At 39.2% G+C, this 16,851-nt stretch overlaps 1 protein-coding gene across 1 annotated transcript in view; it reads right to left on the bottom strand.

Moving 5' to 3' along the window:
• Positions 1 to 8,629: 8,629 nt before the first annotated feature.
• The window catches only part of COG3 (component of oligomeric golgi complex 3), a 32,017-nt gene continuing 23,795 nt past the window's right edge, over positions 8,630 to 16,851 (bottom strand). The window contains exons 17-23 of the mRNA XM_053455505.1: positions 15,915 to 16,035; positions 14,304 to 14,392; positions 14,081 to 14,215; positions 13,447 to 13,522; positions 12,810 to 12,937; positions 9,089 to 9,187; positions 8,630 to 8,750 (exon numbers count right to left, since the gene is read on the bottom strand). Coding sequence (XP_053311480.1) covers positions 8,721 to 8,750; positions 9,089 to 9,187; positions 12,810 to 12,937; positions 13,447 to 13,522; positions 14,081 to 14,215; positions 14,304 to 14,392; positions 15,915 to 16,035 — 678 coding nt within the window. The 3' untranslated portion in view covers positions 8,630 to 8,720. The remainder of the gene's footprint in view (positions 8,751 to 9,088; positions 9,188 to 12,809; positions 12,938 to 13,446; positions 13,523 to 14,080; positions 14,216 to 14,303; positions 14,393 to 15,914; positions 16,036 to 16,851) is intronic.

The raw sequence follows: 16,851 nt of genomic DNA, 5'->3' as shown, positions 1-16,851 counted from the left end.
CAAAGCAAAATGGACTGTTTTAGACTGGCTTTCAATGAGTCCTGATCTCAGCTTTGGAAAGAGGTCATATTTTATGTTGAAATGGCATCTTTTTCTGTCCCATTAAAATAGTTAAATATATTTGTATAAAAATAGATAATACAAAGTAGGTACATTTCCAGTTTTACTACAAGACAAAGGGTTAAAATCAATATTTAAAGAAATGTTAAATTCACCAATGAGGTTAGGACGCAGTCTATAACAGAAGCTGTACAGCGATTAACGTCTGCTTTGTTTGCTGCTCCCACGCATACAGGCATTCATATGCGCTCGACTTTCAATCCGTTCAGTCATTGTTTGATGAATATTGTCTAAATTATTTTATCTATTTTCATGTTTTAATATTTACTATTTATATGTATTATTTATATTTATTTTACATTGTTCTCTTTTTTGATCATTTCTGCTTATTTGCACCTTTTCTGTTTACCTGACGTTTGCCTTTGATCTGTTTTCATGGTTGACTTTGAGCATTGCTGTAAAGGGTTTCTTCTCCCTTGGGTGCCTTTTAGGTTCCATTGCCAGGAATTCCCCTCATGCTCAAAATATTTATTTCACGCATGCGCATTGATTTATTACGGTCTCCTCGCGGACGGGAGAAAACAAATCTGACATTTTCTATACACATTTTTCCGTGGGTTCGCTTTCAGTCAGTCCTCTCGTCGTAATGTGTTTGCCTTGACCTCTTTTCTCAGATTTTTTTCCACAGCACTCAATTTCCCCTGGTTTTCTCAGCTAGGCCGAGAAATTAAAAAAATAAATTCCATTGAATATATAATTTAAATAGATTTATTAATCAATAAAATATTGATATTTATTCATATTTACTGATTCAGATTTATTCAGATAACAAACCTAATTTATTGATCAATTTATCATTTAATTTAGATGTTGGACAGCACGAACCCACAATAGGCCAGATTATGAGGACTCCTCAGGTAGCAGTGACTCTGAGAAATCAATTCCTCCAAAAAATTGTTCTTTGTTTGAACCGGATGGCATCAGACCCTGATTTTAGGAATGGACTCTGAACAAACATGTATCAAAATATAGAAAGATGTCGCTCGGGAAGCTAATGGACCGAGCAGAATGCCCCAGAACCTTTTTTTCAAAAGAAAATATGTAAGACCCCTGTCATTGATCCCACAGTGGCTCAATACCTGGCTATGAAAGAGAAGGACCTAAGGAAGGCAATTGACTGTTACTTCCGCAGTTACCACGACAAACTACTAGGTATTATTGGGCCACTAGCAAAAATATCTGATTTGGCCAAAAATGCTAAAGCTAATAATATTTATATTGATGCAGACATTTAGACAGTCGATTCAAAGGTCGATATGCCTTTTAGGGAATGCCAATGACGCTTTGCCCACTAAACATTTAATCTTCTTAAGGATGGGTCCGCAATTATCAGAAATGGCCAAATCAGAGCCTGGCACTGCAGCTCAAGGAACGTTGTTTGACAGTTCCCTTATCAAAGAGCTTGGAAAATACGTTAACACCTTTACTTCCAAACGAAAAAATATATAAAATAGCGGATTGGTCGATACTAATACAACATCAAATATTCTTGAGACACCTCACCAGGATTTATCTGAGTCAATTCAAGCAATTTTCTGTCGACCTCTCCATTGAAGGCACTACATCTTCACCGAGGTCTTAACTATACAGATTTCATTCCCCTCTCCATGGATGCCAAAGAAGAATTCCTTTGGTGGAACGGGAAAGCTATTTTCAGACCAATCCAGGATCTGATAATAGAATTGGATGCAAATCACTTAGGCTGGGATGTTTGTTGCAGATCTTACAACTGGAGGAGGATGGTCACAAATGGAATCAGATCATGATATAACTTATTTAATGCTTTTAGTAGCCTCTTTTGATCTAAAATCCTTCATCAAAGACAAAATAAATTGCTGTGCTCTGCTTTGGATAGTCAATGTGTCAGTGGCCAGATAATCACCTAGGTGGAACCAGATTGAAGAACCTTACAGAATTGGCAAAAAGATTTCTGGCCTTTCTGCCCAGATTGGGGAATCACTATTCAAGCAGATTATATTCCTGATTTGAATAATTCAATAGCCGATTGAAACTCCAGATTCCTAGTGGATTACAGCTACTTAAAATTCAAGTTTCTATTGAAGTAGATCTCAGTTGAGATCAGAAGTTGAACCACCAGTTACTGAAATATTTGAGTTGGAGGCTGGATCTGGAATCATGGGGACGGATGTTTTTCATCATTCGCAATGATACCAAGAGTTCTTTTTACAGATTACAGAAAACCACTGTGGTTTTCATGACTCCATTCTAGACCACCCAACCTTGGTTCCCAAACCTTTTTGAATTATGCATCGATTTTACAAGAACGCTTCCGACCATGGTTGATATTGGGACTTCTACAACTACAGGGGTTCTTTCGGCTTCAGATCTCAACATCATTTAGAATGTCAGTGATCCAGGTATCAAATTACACAAGAGCCTGGAAACTATGGTTTAGCTGGTGAGTGGAACAGGATCTGGATCCCATTCATGCACTTGTGAATAATATGGTCGCTCTCATTGCCCATCCCTTTGAGCAAGGTAACGCTTACAGAACTATCAATGTGTATTGTTCATCGATATCGGCTTTTCCTGTTTTGTGGATTCTCGTCCAGTGGGTAAACATTACTAAATGTGTATAATTATGAAAGGTATTTGCATCATGAAACCTCCAGTTCCAAGATATTTGTGTACTTATGTTTGTAAGGTTCTGAGTATCTGTCTTTAAAACTACTTGGTGGTAAATGTACCATGCCGTTATGTTTATTATCTTGTAAATGCATCTCAGATGGACATGCCCTTGCTATCTATAATAAACCTAACTAAATAGTATCGTGTTTTTTTATATATATATTTCTTGATGCTGTGTTCTACCCTGGATCTTCTCTTAACCCTAGTAATGTGTTGTGAATTGTTTGCACAGGCATATTCAGGGGACTGAAACTTTAAATAGCCCCTCTTGTAAATGACTTCTTATCATAAACCTTTTGCTCGGGTTTCTTCATCTTTAGCTAGATAGGTTAGCTGGATTATGCAGCTGTCAGGCATTAATGGCAAGTGCTTTAAAGCCCATTATATCTGTATTACGATATCTTCCAAGGCTTTGCTGTCAGATGCAAGGCTTGAGGACATGCTCACAGCTGCAGATTGGTCTAATAAAACAACTTTTACGGACTTCTATTTTAAGCCAATTTGTTATGCTCTCTGCTGTTTTCTCATGATTTGCTTTAACCACTTAACGACCAATGACATGCCTGGCACATCGTGGAATTAAGTAAGCTAGAAAGTGATCAAAGATCGCCTGAGAAATCTGAGCTCCCTTACAGGTTGAATACAGGTACAACATTCAGGCATGCAAGTCAACGGAGACCTAAAATGATTGCTTTTCCAAAACTCCTGGCATAGAGATAAAATACTAGGATTTCAAATATCCATGGGGTTTTTAGCTTCACACTAAATGCATAGATTCATAGGATAAATTGAATAGGCTGGATTCAAATACATCCCAAATAGGCCAAGCACTTGCACAAACCATCACTATGCTCGCTGCCAAACATCAGCTGGAGTGGTGTTAAGCACACCGCTGCTGGACTCTGAAGCAGTGGAGATGTGTTCTGTTGAGTGATGAATCACACTTCACTATCTGGAAGTCTGATGAGCAAATGTGGGCTTGGCAACTTCCTAGAAAACACTACCTACCTGAATGCATAGTGCCTACCGTAAAGTTTGGCGGAGGGGGGGATAATGGTCTGGAACCGTTTGGACTGGGCCCAGAGAAGTGTAATCTTAATACTACAACATACAAAGACATTGTAGACAATTGTATGCTTCCAACTTTGTGACACTGGTTTGAGGAAGGCCCTTTCCTGTACAAATTCCCGCAGACACACTCCAAAACCTTGTGGAAAGTCTTCCCAGGAGAGTGTGTGTGTGTGTGGGGGGGGGGGTAACTCCATATCAGTACCCATGGTTTATAGGATCTCCCTTCATTGACCTGACTGGGGTAACGGAGGCCAATTGCAGGGTGGTGCTATCTGTCCAGTAGAGGACCCTAACGCCAGCACCGCAGCTCCTCCCAGGCAGAGCATTCCAATAGGTCGGCAGGACGCTGCCTCACTGAGTTTGGGTGCCAGAATATGACATCATATCCTAGCACTTAGACTCCGTGAGACAGCCTGAGGACTGCAAGGGAACAGCAGAAGAAAGCTGTCACTGGCTAGTGGACTGCTCACTCCTGGGCCAGCAAAGGTAGGGGTGTGTAAAGTATGTAAGTGCATGTGTACGAGCAAGTATGATAGCGTGTAAAATAACGTAAAATAATTTCCACCATGTAAACTAGACTAAAGATCTGTTTGTATACATGTATTTATTTGTGAATGAGTTAAAGTATGTAAACTGAGGCAACAATAGCGGAGTTGGCAAAATCTTAAATTCAGCGGTTACTGCAGCTCTACTATTTTGGCCTCAATTTTTCAAATTTCTTGCACGTCCCTTGAAATCCTCTCCAATTTGAGTAAATAGACACTACAACGGTTTATTTTTTCAAGTTTATTACTGTAAAAATGTAATAAAAAAAGGCCCCTTAGCTCAATAGTTCCACCACAGATATAGATAAATATACACTAGGGCTACAACTAACGATTATTTTCATAATCGACTAGTTGGACGATAATTTTTTCGATTAATCGGACAAAAAAATAAATGTAAATTTTTTTGTTTATTTAAAATAATTTAATGAACAAACGATGTTAAAAAAAAAAATAAAAAAAAATCTGCCCCTCTAGTTATGTACGTTTGAGCCCAGGCTTGCCACACTGCCTCCCAGATATGCCTTACAATCCCAGATATGCCACTCCGCCTTCTCCAGTTATGCCTTATACCCCCTGAAATGTCACTCTGCCCCCCATATATGCCCCCTGAAATGTCACTCTGCCCCCCATATATACCTTATATCCCCAGATATGCCCCTCTGCCTCCACATATGCCTTATATGCAATGGTGCCCCCACAAATATGCCTTATAACCCAATAAGCCACTCTGCCCCCCAAAAATATGCCTTATATCCCCAGATATGATACTCTACCCATCCCAAATATGCCTATATGCGACTCTGCCCCCCCCCCCAGATGAAACCCCCTATGCTCCAGACTCCTTAGTGTCTAGTTGGGGCAGCCGGTGAACGTCTGCGCGATGTTCGTAGACAAACCTCTGCTACTGGCCGGCACTTTCGCTTCTATGACCGAGCACTGGAAGGTCATGTGACGCCGGTGCTCCATCATAGAAGCCCCAGCAGAAGTGCCTGTAGTAACAGAGGTTGTATGCGCGCAGACGCCCACCGGCTGCCAGAGAGCAGGATATAGGCCCCCTGCAGCGCTGCAGGGGATCCTCCTCTCTGGCAACCGGTGAACGTTGCACAATGCACGCAGACCACTTCTGCTCCTGCTGGCACTTCTGCTTGGGCTTCTATGGTGGAGCATCGCACAGACGCCCGCTGGGTGTCAGAGAGGAGGATGCGGGTCCCCTGCATTTGCTCTGAAAAAACCCTCATCTTATATTCGATAAAATCGATTCAACTAATCGATAATTACATTTGTTGGCAACAATTTTCATTATCGATCATTATCGATTAGTTGTTGCAGCCCTAATATACACACACACATTTAATATCGAGTTTTCAATTTCTATGGATAACATGAATATTCTGACAAAACAGGAGGGAAATCTTTATTTAAAAAGTTATTAAAACAAATTTATATTTTGATTCAAACAAGATTAAATATGTATTTATGGCTATGTACATTTGTGCCTAAAATCTGAAACTGTACATACAGAATGAAGCTGCTATATACACTGAAACCAATGTATCGCCATTCTTAGATTTCAATGTATTTTAGTTTATATAAGGACAGAATGAAACAATCAATCCCATTTTCCTATATATATAACGATATGATTACAATCTTCCTTTACATGGTGTTAAAACAAGTGGTATATGTACAGCAATCTCATTAAGTTATGAAAATCTAGTATAAAAGGAATTTGCTATACATATGTTACAAGGCACAAGGCAGATTGTTATATAACCAGTGCTCTCAACCCTTTGAGGGCCAGAAAGGGAACGGGTACATATACGCAGCACACCCCCTTGGTGTTTGAAAAAAGATAAGCAGAAAAGAGAAGTTTAATGTAAAAAAAATGTCAGTTCAGTAGTTACTTCACCAAAAAGAAATGCAGAAGTAGCTTTAGTGATAAATTCTATTTTATCAGATTTATTTCGTCCACCCAAAAATCATTTGATTGAAATCTATAATAAATAAAATAAGAACATCTCTGAGGAGTGCTGCAATTGGTTATATGTTCATTTAATTCCAAGTATGGTGCACTAATTTCAATCGCTGCATGTTCTCTGCAAGATAATTGCCTTTAATTACAGATTTGGCCCATATGGCTCCATCCATTTCCCTTATCTTCGACTAAAGACCCCATATCTCATGCTCATATATCATGCCAATGTTTGTTAAATACAAACTATAAGGGTCACAACATGTAGTTTGAAATCTTTACCCACAAGCGGTTTTAATATAGACCTGGCAGGATATATCCGGGGGACCGATCCGGCATTGTTCCAAAATAAACGTAACCAACTCAATAAACCTATCACCTGTACTGCTGCCGGATACTTTCTTGGTGTTACTACAAAGACTGCACAAGACTAAAACATTTAGCATTGGGTCAGAAGAACAGTCCTGATGCACACAAGAAATAACAAAAAGGAATCACTGAGCAGTGCTAGACATCCTTGGCCAAAATACTACATTTAAACCAAAGAAAAGTTTCTCATTTCTCAAAATTAAGCACTTCCCATAAGAACAGCTCCACTACTGTCTTGAGAAATACAGCCTTATTTCTGGAGTGACTCATATTCATGCATGGAAAATACGAGCAACTTTTTGGCAAAGTGTGAATTTTGGAGCATTCAGGTAAATCCAGATTACCATTTTATTACCACATAAGAGACACGGCATATACCCATTTGACTCGATTTAGATAAACAGATATTAGATTATATGCACAATTCACAGTTGGATGTCACAGATTCTTCTTTAAGATGCAGAAAAAAAAATATTGTTTTTCCAACCCACAGACATCCGATATGTACAGAGGGCAATTCTGGTCAAACCGGTAAATGTGCAATAATCAGCAGGACTTTTCCATTTTCCGTGCTATTATTCCACTTTGACCAATTTGCACCGGAATTATTTTTTTTATGTAAGTCCTGTATGTTAACTAAAGCCTACACTTTAGTCATTTACAGCTAAATGTCTGGCAGTTTGCAGAGTTTCAAAACAGGGTGATCCATGAAGCATGTTCTACTTAAAGATAATTTGCAGTGTTCCACTCTTGGCTTAAATTGCACGTGATGACACAGCTTTTATATTCTATACTTGAAAACATTAGTTCCCACAAAGGCCCACGTTAATGACCCTTAATTGAATGGTACTTAACTAATCACAGGGGATGCATATCTACAGCAGCCAAATAAACACTGGGTTTCTACTCGCTGTACATCTTAACTGCACTCCATCCTGTCGAAGAATAGTCCGGGCTGCGTTAATATATAATGCCTGCCTTAATACACCGTCTCCTCCCTAATCTGTCTAAATAGAATGGTCTGCCTAAATAAACCTGTTCTTGATGTGCCCATTCTGCCTAAATACACAGCCCCCTGGATACCAGGGTCTACTTGAACATACACCCTGCAGGATACTCCCGTCCGTGTTAAAAGAATACACCTTCCCTGGTATACCTTAGCCTGTCTTGAATACCCCAGTCTCCCAAAAACTAAATGGTGTCCAAATACTAGTGTAGTAGAAAAATACAACCGAAATGAAGCTTTCCCTGGAACTAACCTGAATAAATGAGATTCACTTCTACAAAGTATATGCATAGTTTAAAACAGGAGTAGCAACCTGAAACGTGCAGCTGATATCACCTCCAGCAGCTACCGTCGATGAGTTTGCCGGATGCCCCCACACAATCCACTGTTACCAGCAGTCCTGCCTTATGGCTGATGAGTTGTATTACATCCACGGGGCATTCACAGGTAAACTGTTACTCGTCAGAACATTTGTATTTTGTGTTTAAGTGCCTTCTATTTATATTCATATTAAACAGTTTAATATAAATATATAAAATGTGCACCTTTCATTTTTCTATGATATCAGTTGGTGTTCTTTGAATGCAAAAAGATGACCCCCAACTCTCGATCAATCAATCAATCTTTACACTAGAATGGAAACCATACTTACTGGTGATCCACTCCCCAAAGTTTAATCCCTAACGTCCCTTTCAAATTGCTGCAAGAACATGGAGTAATGGTTGCAGTAGGACACAATTACCATTACTTATAGTAGTGTAGTTATTTCCAGCTTGATATCACCTACAGCGTTCCACATTAGTGCGTTAGTCTCTTTGTGGGGGCACATTTTAAAGTTTCCCAGGGACTGTTAAACCGCTTTGGTGAAGCTTGTTTTCATTTAATTCGCTGCGTGCCCCTGGCTGTGGAACGGTCCGTCTGTCCTTTAGCCCTGGTTCATTTTCAGGCAGGCAGAGAGCAGAGAGAATGTTTCAGGATTCTTTGTCTATTTAGACAACGACAGCAACAAATTCACCTGAGTGGAAGAAAGGAGATACAGTCAGAGTATACAGCAGACGGCCTTGAAAATGGATATCCTAACCTATGTAGACTATGTAGTCTACAACTAACTGCTGTTGCAATGGAATATTCTCTTTAAAAAGAAAAAAAACACATACATTAAAGAATAGCAACATAAAGCAGCACAGTGCTGATTTTTGATAGATTTGTGCAGATATAGAAGCATGCGCTGGCCCACTTTACTCTGAATAAGTCTTTAAATTAAAAACCTCCCTAATCTTGACACTGAAAGGGTTAACGTCATGAATGCCACCTCGATATCATCTCACAAAAAGCAGACCCTTTTTCCTGTACCTGTTCCATTGAGGGGCAGGCAATAATCTGCAAGTCTTCACCATCAAATTCTTCCTTCAGCATCAACAGGAGCTTTTGGAAAACTTGCTGAATGTTATTCTGCAATAAGGGGGACAAAAAAAGGCAAAATAGTAAGACTTGGGGAAATTCCAGTATTTCAGAAATTAGTGTGTTAGCTTCAAAACAATCGTTTCATAATTAATGAGTACTATCATTATCTGGCTGGCACTTCTGTTCATCGCTTGTTGATATTGCCGGCATTTACCTTAAGTAAAGGAGACAAGACACATGTGAAGAAGGTGGCGCTGGCCAACAGTTAAAAAATATATTTTATATATATATATATATATATATATATATATATATTTTATATATATATATATATATATATATTTTATATATATATATATATTTTATATATATATATATATATTTTATATATATATATATATATATATATATATTTTATATATATATATATATATATATATATATATATATTTTATATATATATATATATATATTTTATATATATATATATATATATATATATATATATTTATTTATTTTTTTATTTTTTTATTTTTTTTTTTATTTATTTTTTTAAAGACACTGTCCGTATGACAAAGGCCATATCAACTACCAAGCTGTACGATGACTGACTTGATATCTGTGCTGTAGTTACCATGGTGGCAGGAAATTAAAATAACAGCATTCATTAAAAAGTGTGTTGCTTGCGTGAAATGGTATGATCGTCTTTGAAATATTGTCTTTGCCTTCCTTGGACATTGTGATATTAATTACTATACATATATTACATTAAAACTAAACGAACAATTAAAATTCCCCAAAATGGGTAAGGATATACACAGTCTCAAAACTTACTAACTACATAGGGAAAACCCACAAGGTTAGGTCTTTGTAACAAAGCCTGTCTTGGAATTTTGAAACTAAGCAGGAAAAAGATCTTCACAAAAGTACCACTGTTCCAACTGATCTGAACAAGGACGTTTCCTCAAGTTGTGTGGAACTTGGTTCCTTGAGTGAGATGTCCCGTCTAGTTTTATTACACCTTTGGCCAGGCACAATGTAATGACAGATTACAAACTTGACAACCAGGGCCGGCCTTTGGGGTGTGCGACCTGTGCGACCGCACAGGGCGCCACACTCCAGGGGGCGCCGCCGCCGCCGCAGCGCGGTCCGACGCCACTGCCGCCGCGGGGTCCGCCGCAGCGCGGTCCGACGCCCCTGCCGCCGCGGGGTCCGCTGCCGCCAGTATGGGGGCACCCGGCACCCCTCCAGAGACGGACAGTAATGTCCGCCGCTGGAGGAGCATGCTCGCAAGGGAGCGGTATCGGAGGTCTTTAACAGACCTCCGATACCACTCCCTTGTGATCCCCGCGGCAACAGCTGCTGTGCACCGGGGTTTGCTGTCAGATCCCGGCGCACAGCACTGAAGCCGCGCCCACCGGTCTCCGTGCCCTATGACCCGGAAGAAGAGAAGACAGAAGAACTAAGAAGAAGAGCGAAGAGGAGGCAAAGAAACTGAAAGAGGAAAGGTAGGAAAGCATAGAGTGACAGTGAGAGTGGATTGGTGTATATGTGTGGATTAGTATATATGTGTGGTTTGGTATATGTGTGGATTAGTATATATGTGTGGTTTGGTGTATATGTGTGGATTGGTGTATATGTGTGTGGATTGGTATATGTGTGTGGATTGGTGTATATGTGTGGATTGGTGTATATGTGTGGATTGGTGTATATGTGTGGATTGGTATGCGTGTGGATTGGTATATATGTGTGGATTGGTGTATACGTGTGGATTGGTGTATACGTGTGTGGATTGGTATGCGTGTGGATTGGTATGCGTGTGGATTGGTATGCGTGTGGATTGGTATGCGTGTGGATTGGTATATATGTGTGTGGATTGGTGTATATGTGTGGATTGGTGTATATGTGTGGATTGGTGTATATGTGTGGATTGGTGTATATGTGTGGATTGGTGTATATGTGTGGATTGGTGTATGTGTGTGGATTGGTGTATGTGTGTGGATTGGTGTATGTGTGTGGATTGGTGTATGTGTGTGGATTGGTATATGTGTGTGGATTGGTGTATATGTGTGGATTGGTGTATGTGTGTGGATTGGTGTATGTGTGTGGATTGGTGTATGTGTGTGGATTGGTGTATATGTGTGGAGTGGATTGGTGTATATGTGTGGATTGGTGTATGTGTGTGGATTGGTATATGTGTGTGGATTGGTGTATGTGTGTGGATTGGTATATATGTGTGGATTGGTGTATATGTGTGGATTGGTATATGTGTGTGGATTGGTGTATATGTGTGTGGATTGGTATATGTGTGTGGATTGGTGTATATGTGTGGATTGGTGTATATGTGTGGATTGGTGTATATGTGTGGATTGGTATGCGTGTGGATTGGTATATATGTGTGGATTGGTGTATACGTGTGGATTGGTGTATACGTGTGTGGATTGGTATGCGTGTGGATTGGTATGCGTGTGGATTGGTATGCGTGTGGATTGGTATGCGTGTGGATTGGTATATATGTGTGTGGATTGGTGTATATGTGTGGATTGGTGTATATGTGTGGATTGGTGTATATGTGTGGATTGGTGTATGTGTGTGGATTGGTGTATGTGTGTGGATTGGTGTATGTGTGTGGATTGGTGTATGTGTGTGGATTGGTATATGTGTGTGGATTGGTGTATATGTGTGGATTGGTGTATGTGTGTGGATTGGTGTATGTGTGTGGATTGGTGTATGTGTGTGGATTGGTGTATATGTGTGGAGTGGATTGGTGTATATGTGTGGATTGGTGTATGTGTGTGGATTGGTATATGTGTGTGGATTGGTGTATGTGTGTGGATTGGTATATATGTGTGGATTGGTGTATATGTGTGGATTGGTGTATATGTGTGGATTGGTGTATATGTGTGGAGTGGATTGGTGTATATGTGTGGATTGGTGTATATGTGTGGATTGGTGTATGTGTGTGGATTGGTAAGGGTGTGAGAGTGATGGGTGTTATGCTGTACCATTTCCAATGTATTTTTCATTATATAATTATGCTCTAAAGTACATCATAACTCCCATCACTCTATACTGTTCCATACAGTGGCAGAGCTGGGAGGCAGAGGCCTTGCACCCTCACCGCAGGACTTCTGAAAGGTAAGTGAACTTCAAAGAGGGAGAGGGTAGATAGTTAGGAGAGGGTAGATAGTTAGGAGGGGGTAGATAGGGAGAATGGAGTGAGACGGGGTACATAGGGCAATCATACTCCTATCATGCCAAGTAGTCTACGAGTACATCCTGGAATCTGCGGGCATGATAAGAATGTGATTGCTGTTAATCATATATATATATATATATATATATATATATATATATATAAATATTGTTATTTAATTGTTTTGTTATGGTGTGGGGGGGTCATATTCGGTTTCGGCCAGGTAAATGTTGCACTTTCGGTTTCAGTCCAGAATTCGTTTCGGTGCATCCCTACTACTAAGCCAGACAATGAAGTGGTAGGCCTACACCACATCAATGTTTGGCGTAGTATATAGTGATTGGGGTTTTGTTACAAGTTTTGATTCCTTTCTTTTTTTGGGATGGGGGGGGCGCCAGACGAGTAGTCCGCACAGGGCGCCAGAACACCTAAGGCCGGCTCTGTTGACAACATTCACCAAGCTTAAGTACTCACTCTAACGGGCTTGAACAGGATGAACTCTGTGTCTTTGCTGGCCAGGTACAGTGACATACTCCGTAGAGTCCGCGGCAACTTAGTTTTCATGTTCTTATAAGTGCAAGACACCAGGTCGTTAATCTTTACTGGGGAAGAAAGACACAAGACAGCACTCAAAATCTAATAAGACTGAAAACAACAAGGCGACAAGAAAGGAGATCAAACATCTGGGAAGAACGTGAGGACCATATGGGGCAATACGTAGTGATGAGTGCAGAAATAAGAAGCATTGAGGGGTTTGTATGTTTAGAGACGGAATTATCTGGTTCTTGACACAATGTGAAGTCAGTAGAGGGATGGACATAGTGGAGCAGCAGAAACATGAGAAACGCATGCCTAGCTTTGGCACTCTGGATACATTTAAGAAAAATGATGTCCTGTGGGGGAGCCTAAAGCCAAGTTACTGGTATTAGGGTACATATTAGGTCCAATTCGATTATAACCCGCCTATTTTTGTTACAAATGAAATAAAACTAAATGGTAACATTTAAAAGAGCAGTTAGTTGAAATTGCTGGAATCCTGCACTTATCACAGGCTACATGAATCAACTAGCATCTCCTTCACAAATCCTGAATATTAAGATACCTCACATACCTGGCTGTGCCCAAGGTTGTTGTGACAGATTGTACTTTGGACCTCCTTGACTAGCCATAGTTTTCAATGCAGTCACCTGAACAAAGCAGGGTTAGAGGAAAACATAAATACTTTAAAAAATAAAAAGTAAATATCCTGTGAAATAACGCAGTTTAATTTTATGTCCTGTCTGATTCTACTTTTTTCCTATATATATTGTACAATCCAAAACACCAGTATGTTTATAGAACTTTGGTTATAGCACCAGTATTTAATGAGTTTGACTTGACACCATCAGAAATTCTACTTGTATCCATGTAAAGATAGATCACTGTATTAATAAATCAAAGTGCACACAGCCAATGGTGCCTGTGTTGTTTATGCTTAAGAGGTAAAGGCATCACACTGCCCCCTAGTGCTTGCTGGAAATCTCAAAAAACAAGCAGAAAGGGATAACAGGAAACAGGTTTCAATGCAAAAAGACAAAATATGTAATCTATAACAAAATACAGAAATTCAATCAATGCCTATAATAGGTTCAAAAGATGTCCCTACGTCTAATGATAAGTTAATTATGAAGTTACATCTAGAAAGTTCGATCTCACTTTCAAGAATACAGAACCCTGTAAACCCCATAAGCAAGATTCACATTTACTTTTGCCATGAAATCTTCTAATGGTTCCACAAAAATCTTGCTCTGCTGCTGAATAAACTGCTCACAGGCTGCCTTGAGGTGACGGTCTACGTCTTTTTTAGAGTCAATGTAATGCTCCTTTATTTCAGGGGTTCCCTGCAACAGATACATCTCTCTTAATTCATTTCCAGACAAGAGGTAATGCCAGCAGACTTGGAGGAATCCTTATAAAGCTACACGTTACCTCCAGCAGGAACTCAAGAATGGCATTGTTGCTGTTGAGCCTGAAGAATCTAGGAACAGTCTTAGGGTGAAGAATTTTAAATGCTGCATCTATGGAAAAACAAATGGATGAAGTACAACACAGGACCCCAACTGTTGTATTAAAATACAGTTGAGGTACAGACAATTCTTATTAATATGAAATTAAAACTAATGTACAATATTAAGAAAAGTGAGGATGGCATTCAATGAATAGATTAAATTGGAGGAATCCATACATTTGGGCCTGATTTGACCTATGGGGACAATTTTCAAGCTGCCTTTGATGTCATAGTGTGATGTCATATGGAAAAGTGTTAATGCTATGTGATCAAAGATCTCTCCATTACTTTTATTTTTAAGAACAATAAGAATAAAAAAGGAATTCAGTCGCAAAGTGGAAAAACAGCACAATTGCCATAGCAAGTAATTGGATTGCTCACGGAGGTAAACTTTTCTGTTTCCAGCCAAATTACATTTTTTTTTTCAAAGGGCAAAACATAAGGAAGCTCAAAAGGTATAGTCTGTCCCCTGTGTACAACTTATTTAATGGGAGAATTGCACAAATATATTAAAACAACTGTATTCTAATTATATATCTGTTTCAAATAGGGTAAAATCTATTGTTAATAATATGTCATGTTCATTCCACTATGTAACTACTTACCCTTTTAATAGTATACCTGCAGCGACTTACCTATTAACGAACAAACAGGCTGACAAAGAAATATACTCGTGTAACAAATGTGCGAGCAACTTCTATTGTCAGCCAACTAAAAACACTAGAAAGGACATATTTACCTCCGACCACAACAGAGACATAAGTATTACTGCTTAGGCTTCAGTAATGTTCAAATGCAATGAAACGATACAGTTAGCTTTGGTTAAATAGTAGAAGAGAAGAACGAGTGTGTTAAGAGAGGTGATAAAGCCATTTGTAATGGCTGGTAGTTTGAACAGACATGCAGTGAGCAGTTCCTCTATTCCATTTAAGATGATTAATCAAAGAACTAATGGTCGTCACATACAAGCATAAACAGATTTTTGTTAAATACCTAGAAATGTCACCAATTAGAAATATTAACTATTTCTATAAAAGGACAAACAATTAAAGCTTCTTAAGCGCATAACCTTACGTACAATTTCATCCAGCATGCATTGTCCGCTACCAGAACATTACTTTATCATTGAACCTAATGCAAACTGTATTGCAATTGTTAGCAGGCACATGAAGTATATTAGGTAAAGAAGGAACATATTTCACAACACAGGTTGAAATTCCTTCGCTGGCATTCTACATGCCTATGACCGGTCTGATCTCAGTATTTCCAAACCTATCTTGAAGCTTGGCAATGGACACTTACAGGTCTATACATACCAAGACATTGCTTTGGTTTTACTGCTTTACTCCAGTAAAAGGCTACAAGGATTATAGATTCAGAAGATTAAACTTGCATGCAGGTACATAGAGTATGTTGTTAGCATGCATGGTATTGCAGGTGAACATGAAAAAAACCACAACAATCATTTGGTAGATGCCCAGAGCCGGACGGGTTAACCCCATCCAGCTCCCTCAGCCACCACTGAGTAATACCTCTTGTTCTTTTGAGGTCCAGGGAAATTTCCTTAATGGTGAATTCAGTGTGAAAGGGAGCTATTTGTTCACGAAGGATCAGGAGATGTTTGATGAGGAACAGCTGTCCATCAACCTGGGTCTAAAATAATATAGAAAAAGGATTTTATATGATGTCACCTAAATGAGCATTTCTCATGTTCCCCACAGTCTAGTATGCCTTGTACCTATTGTCTCCAACCAAACAACCCCAATGTTATACTTTTTTTTAATTTATTTTTGAAGTGACCCTATGTTATTAATAGCTGCCAATATACAATGACTGTTTACAAATTTGCAGTGTAGATTCATATCTGACTAGCCTTAAACCGGGCCGATTCTGAGGTATCCAACTATCCAGAACAGTGATACATGGCTTAGTGAAGGTGGTGCCACAGGGGCCCATAGGACCCCCCGCCATTAGCCCACCGCACTGAGAGGCAACCATAGAATAAAGAAAGAGAGGAAAAAAAAAAAAAGAAAATGCGGTGCCGGGATGTGGTGCGGAGGACATGACAGCTCATGAAGTCCTTATAGCCGACAGAGCCAATACCTGCATGGTAATTTTTATTATTATATATATTCAATTATTTGCTAATGGGTGCAATTTTATTCAAAAAAATGTTTGTTCTAATTTGATTAACAGTATGATTTGTTCAAATCACATAATTTTCTCCAGATTTCATATACAATCTTATTGGTTAGAAGATAAAGTGCCTTCCACATTAGTCAATCAACTAAATGCATAAAACCTTAGTGACGTTTTACCAAGCAGGTATTCATTCACTCGCTCATATCTGCTGCCAAGTGAGTACAAACACAACCTGCAACAAATATGGAAATCTGGAGTAAAATAATTGCTTTTCAGATAGATAACACAGGGCTGGATGCTATTTTTTTTCCATCTTAATAACCCTGG

Source organism: Spea bombifrons, chromosome 2 (assembly GCF_027358695.1).
Source record: "Spea bombifrons isolate aSpeBom1 chromosome 2, aSpeBom1.2.pri, whole genome shotgun sequence".
Taxonomy (NCBI): Eukaryota; Metazoa; Chordata; class Amphibia; order Anura; family Pelobatidae; genus Spea; species Spea bombifrons.
The sequence above is the reverse complement of the archived record's forward strand: the minus strand, read 5'-3'. Positions and strand labels throughout refer to the sequence as shown.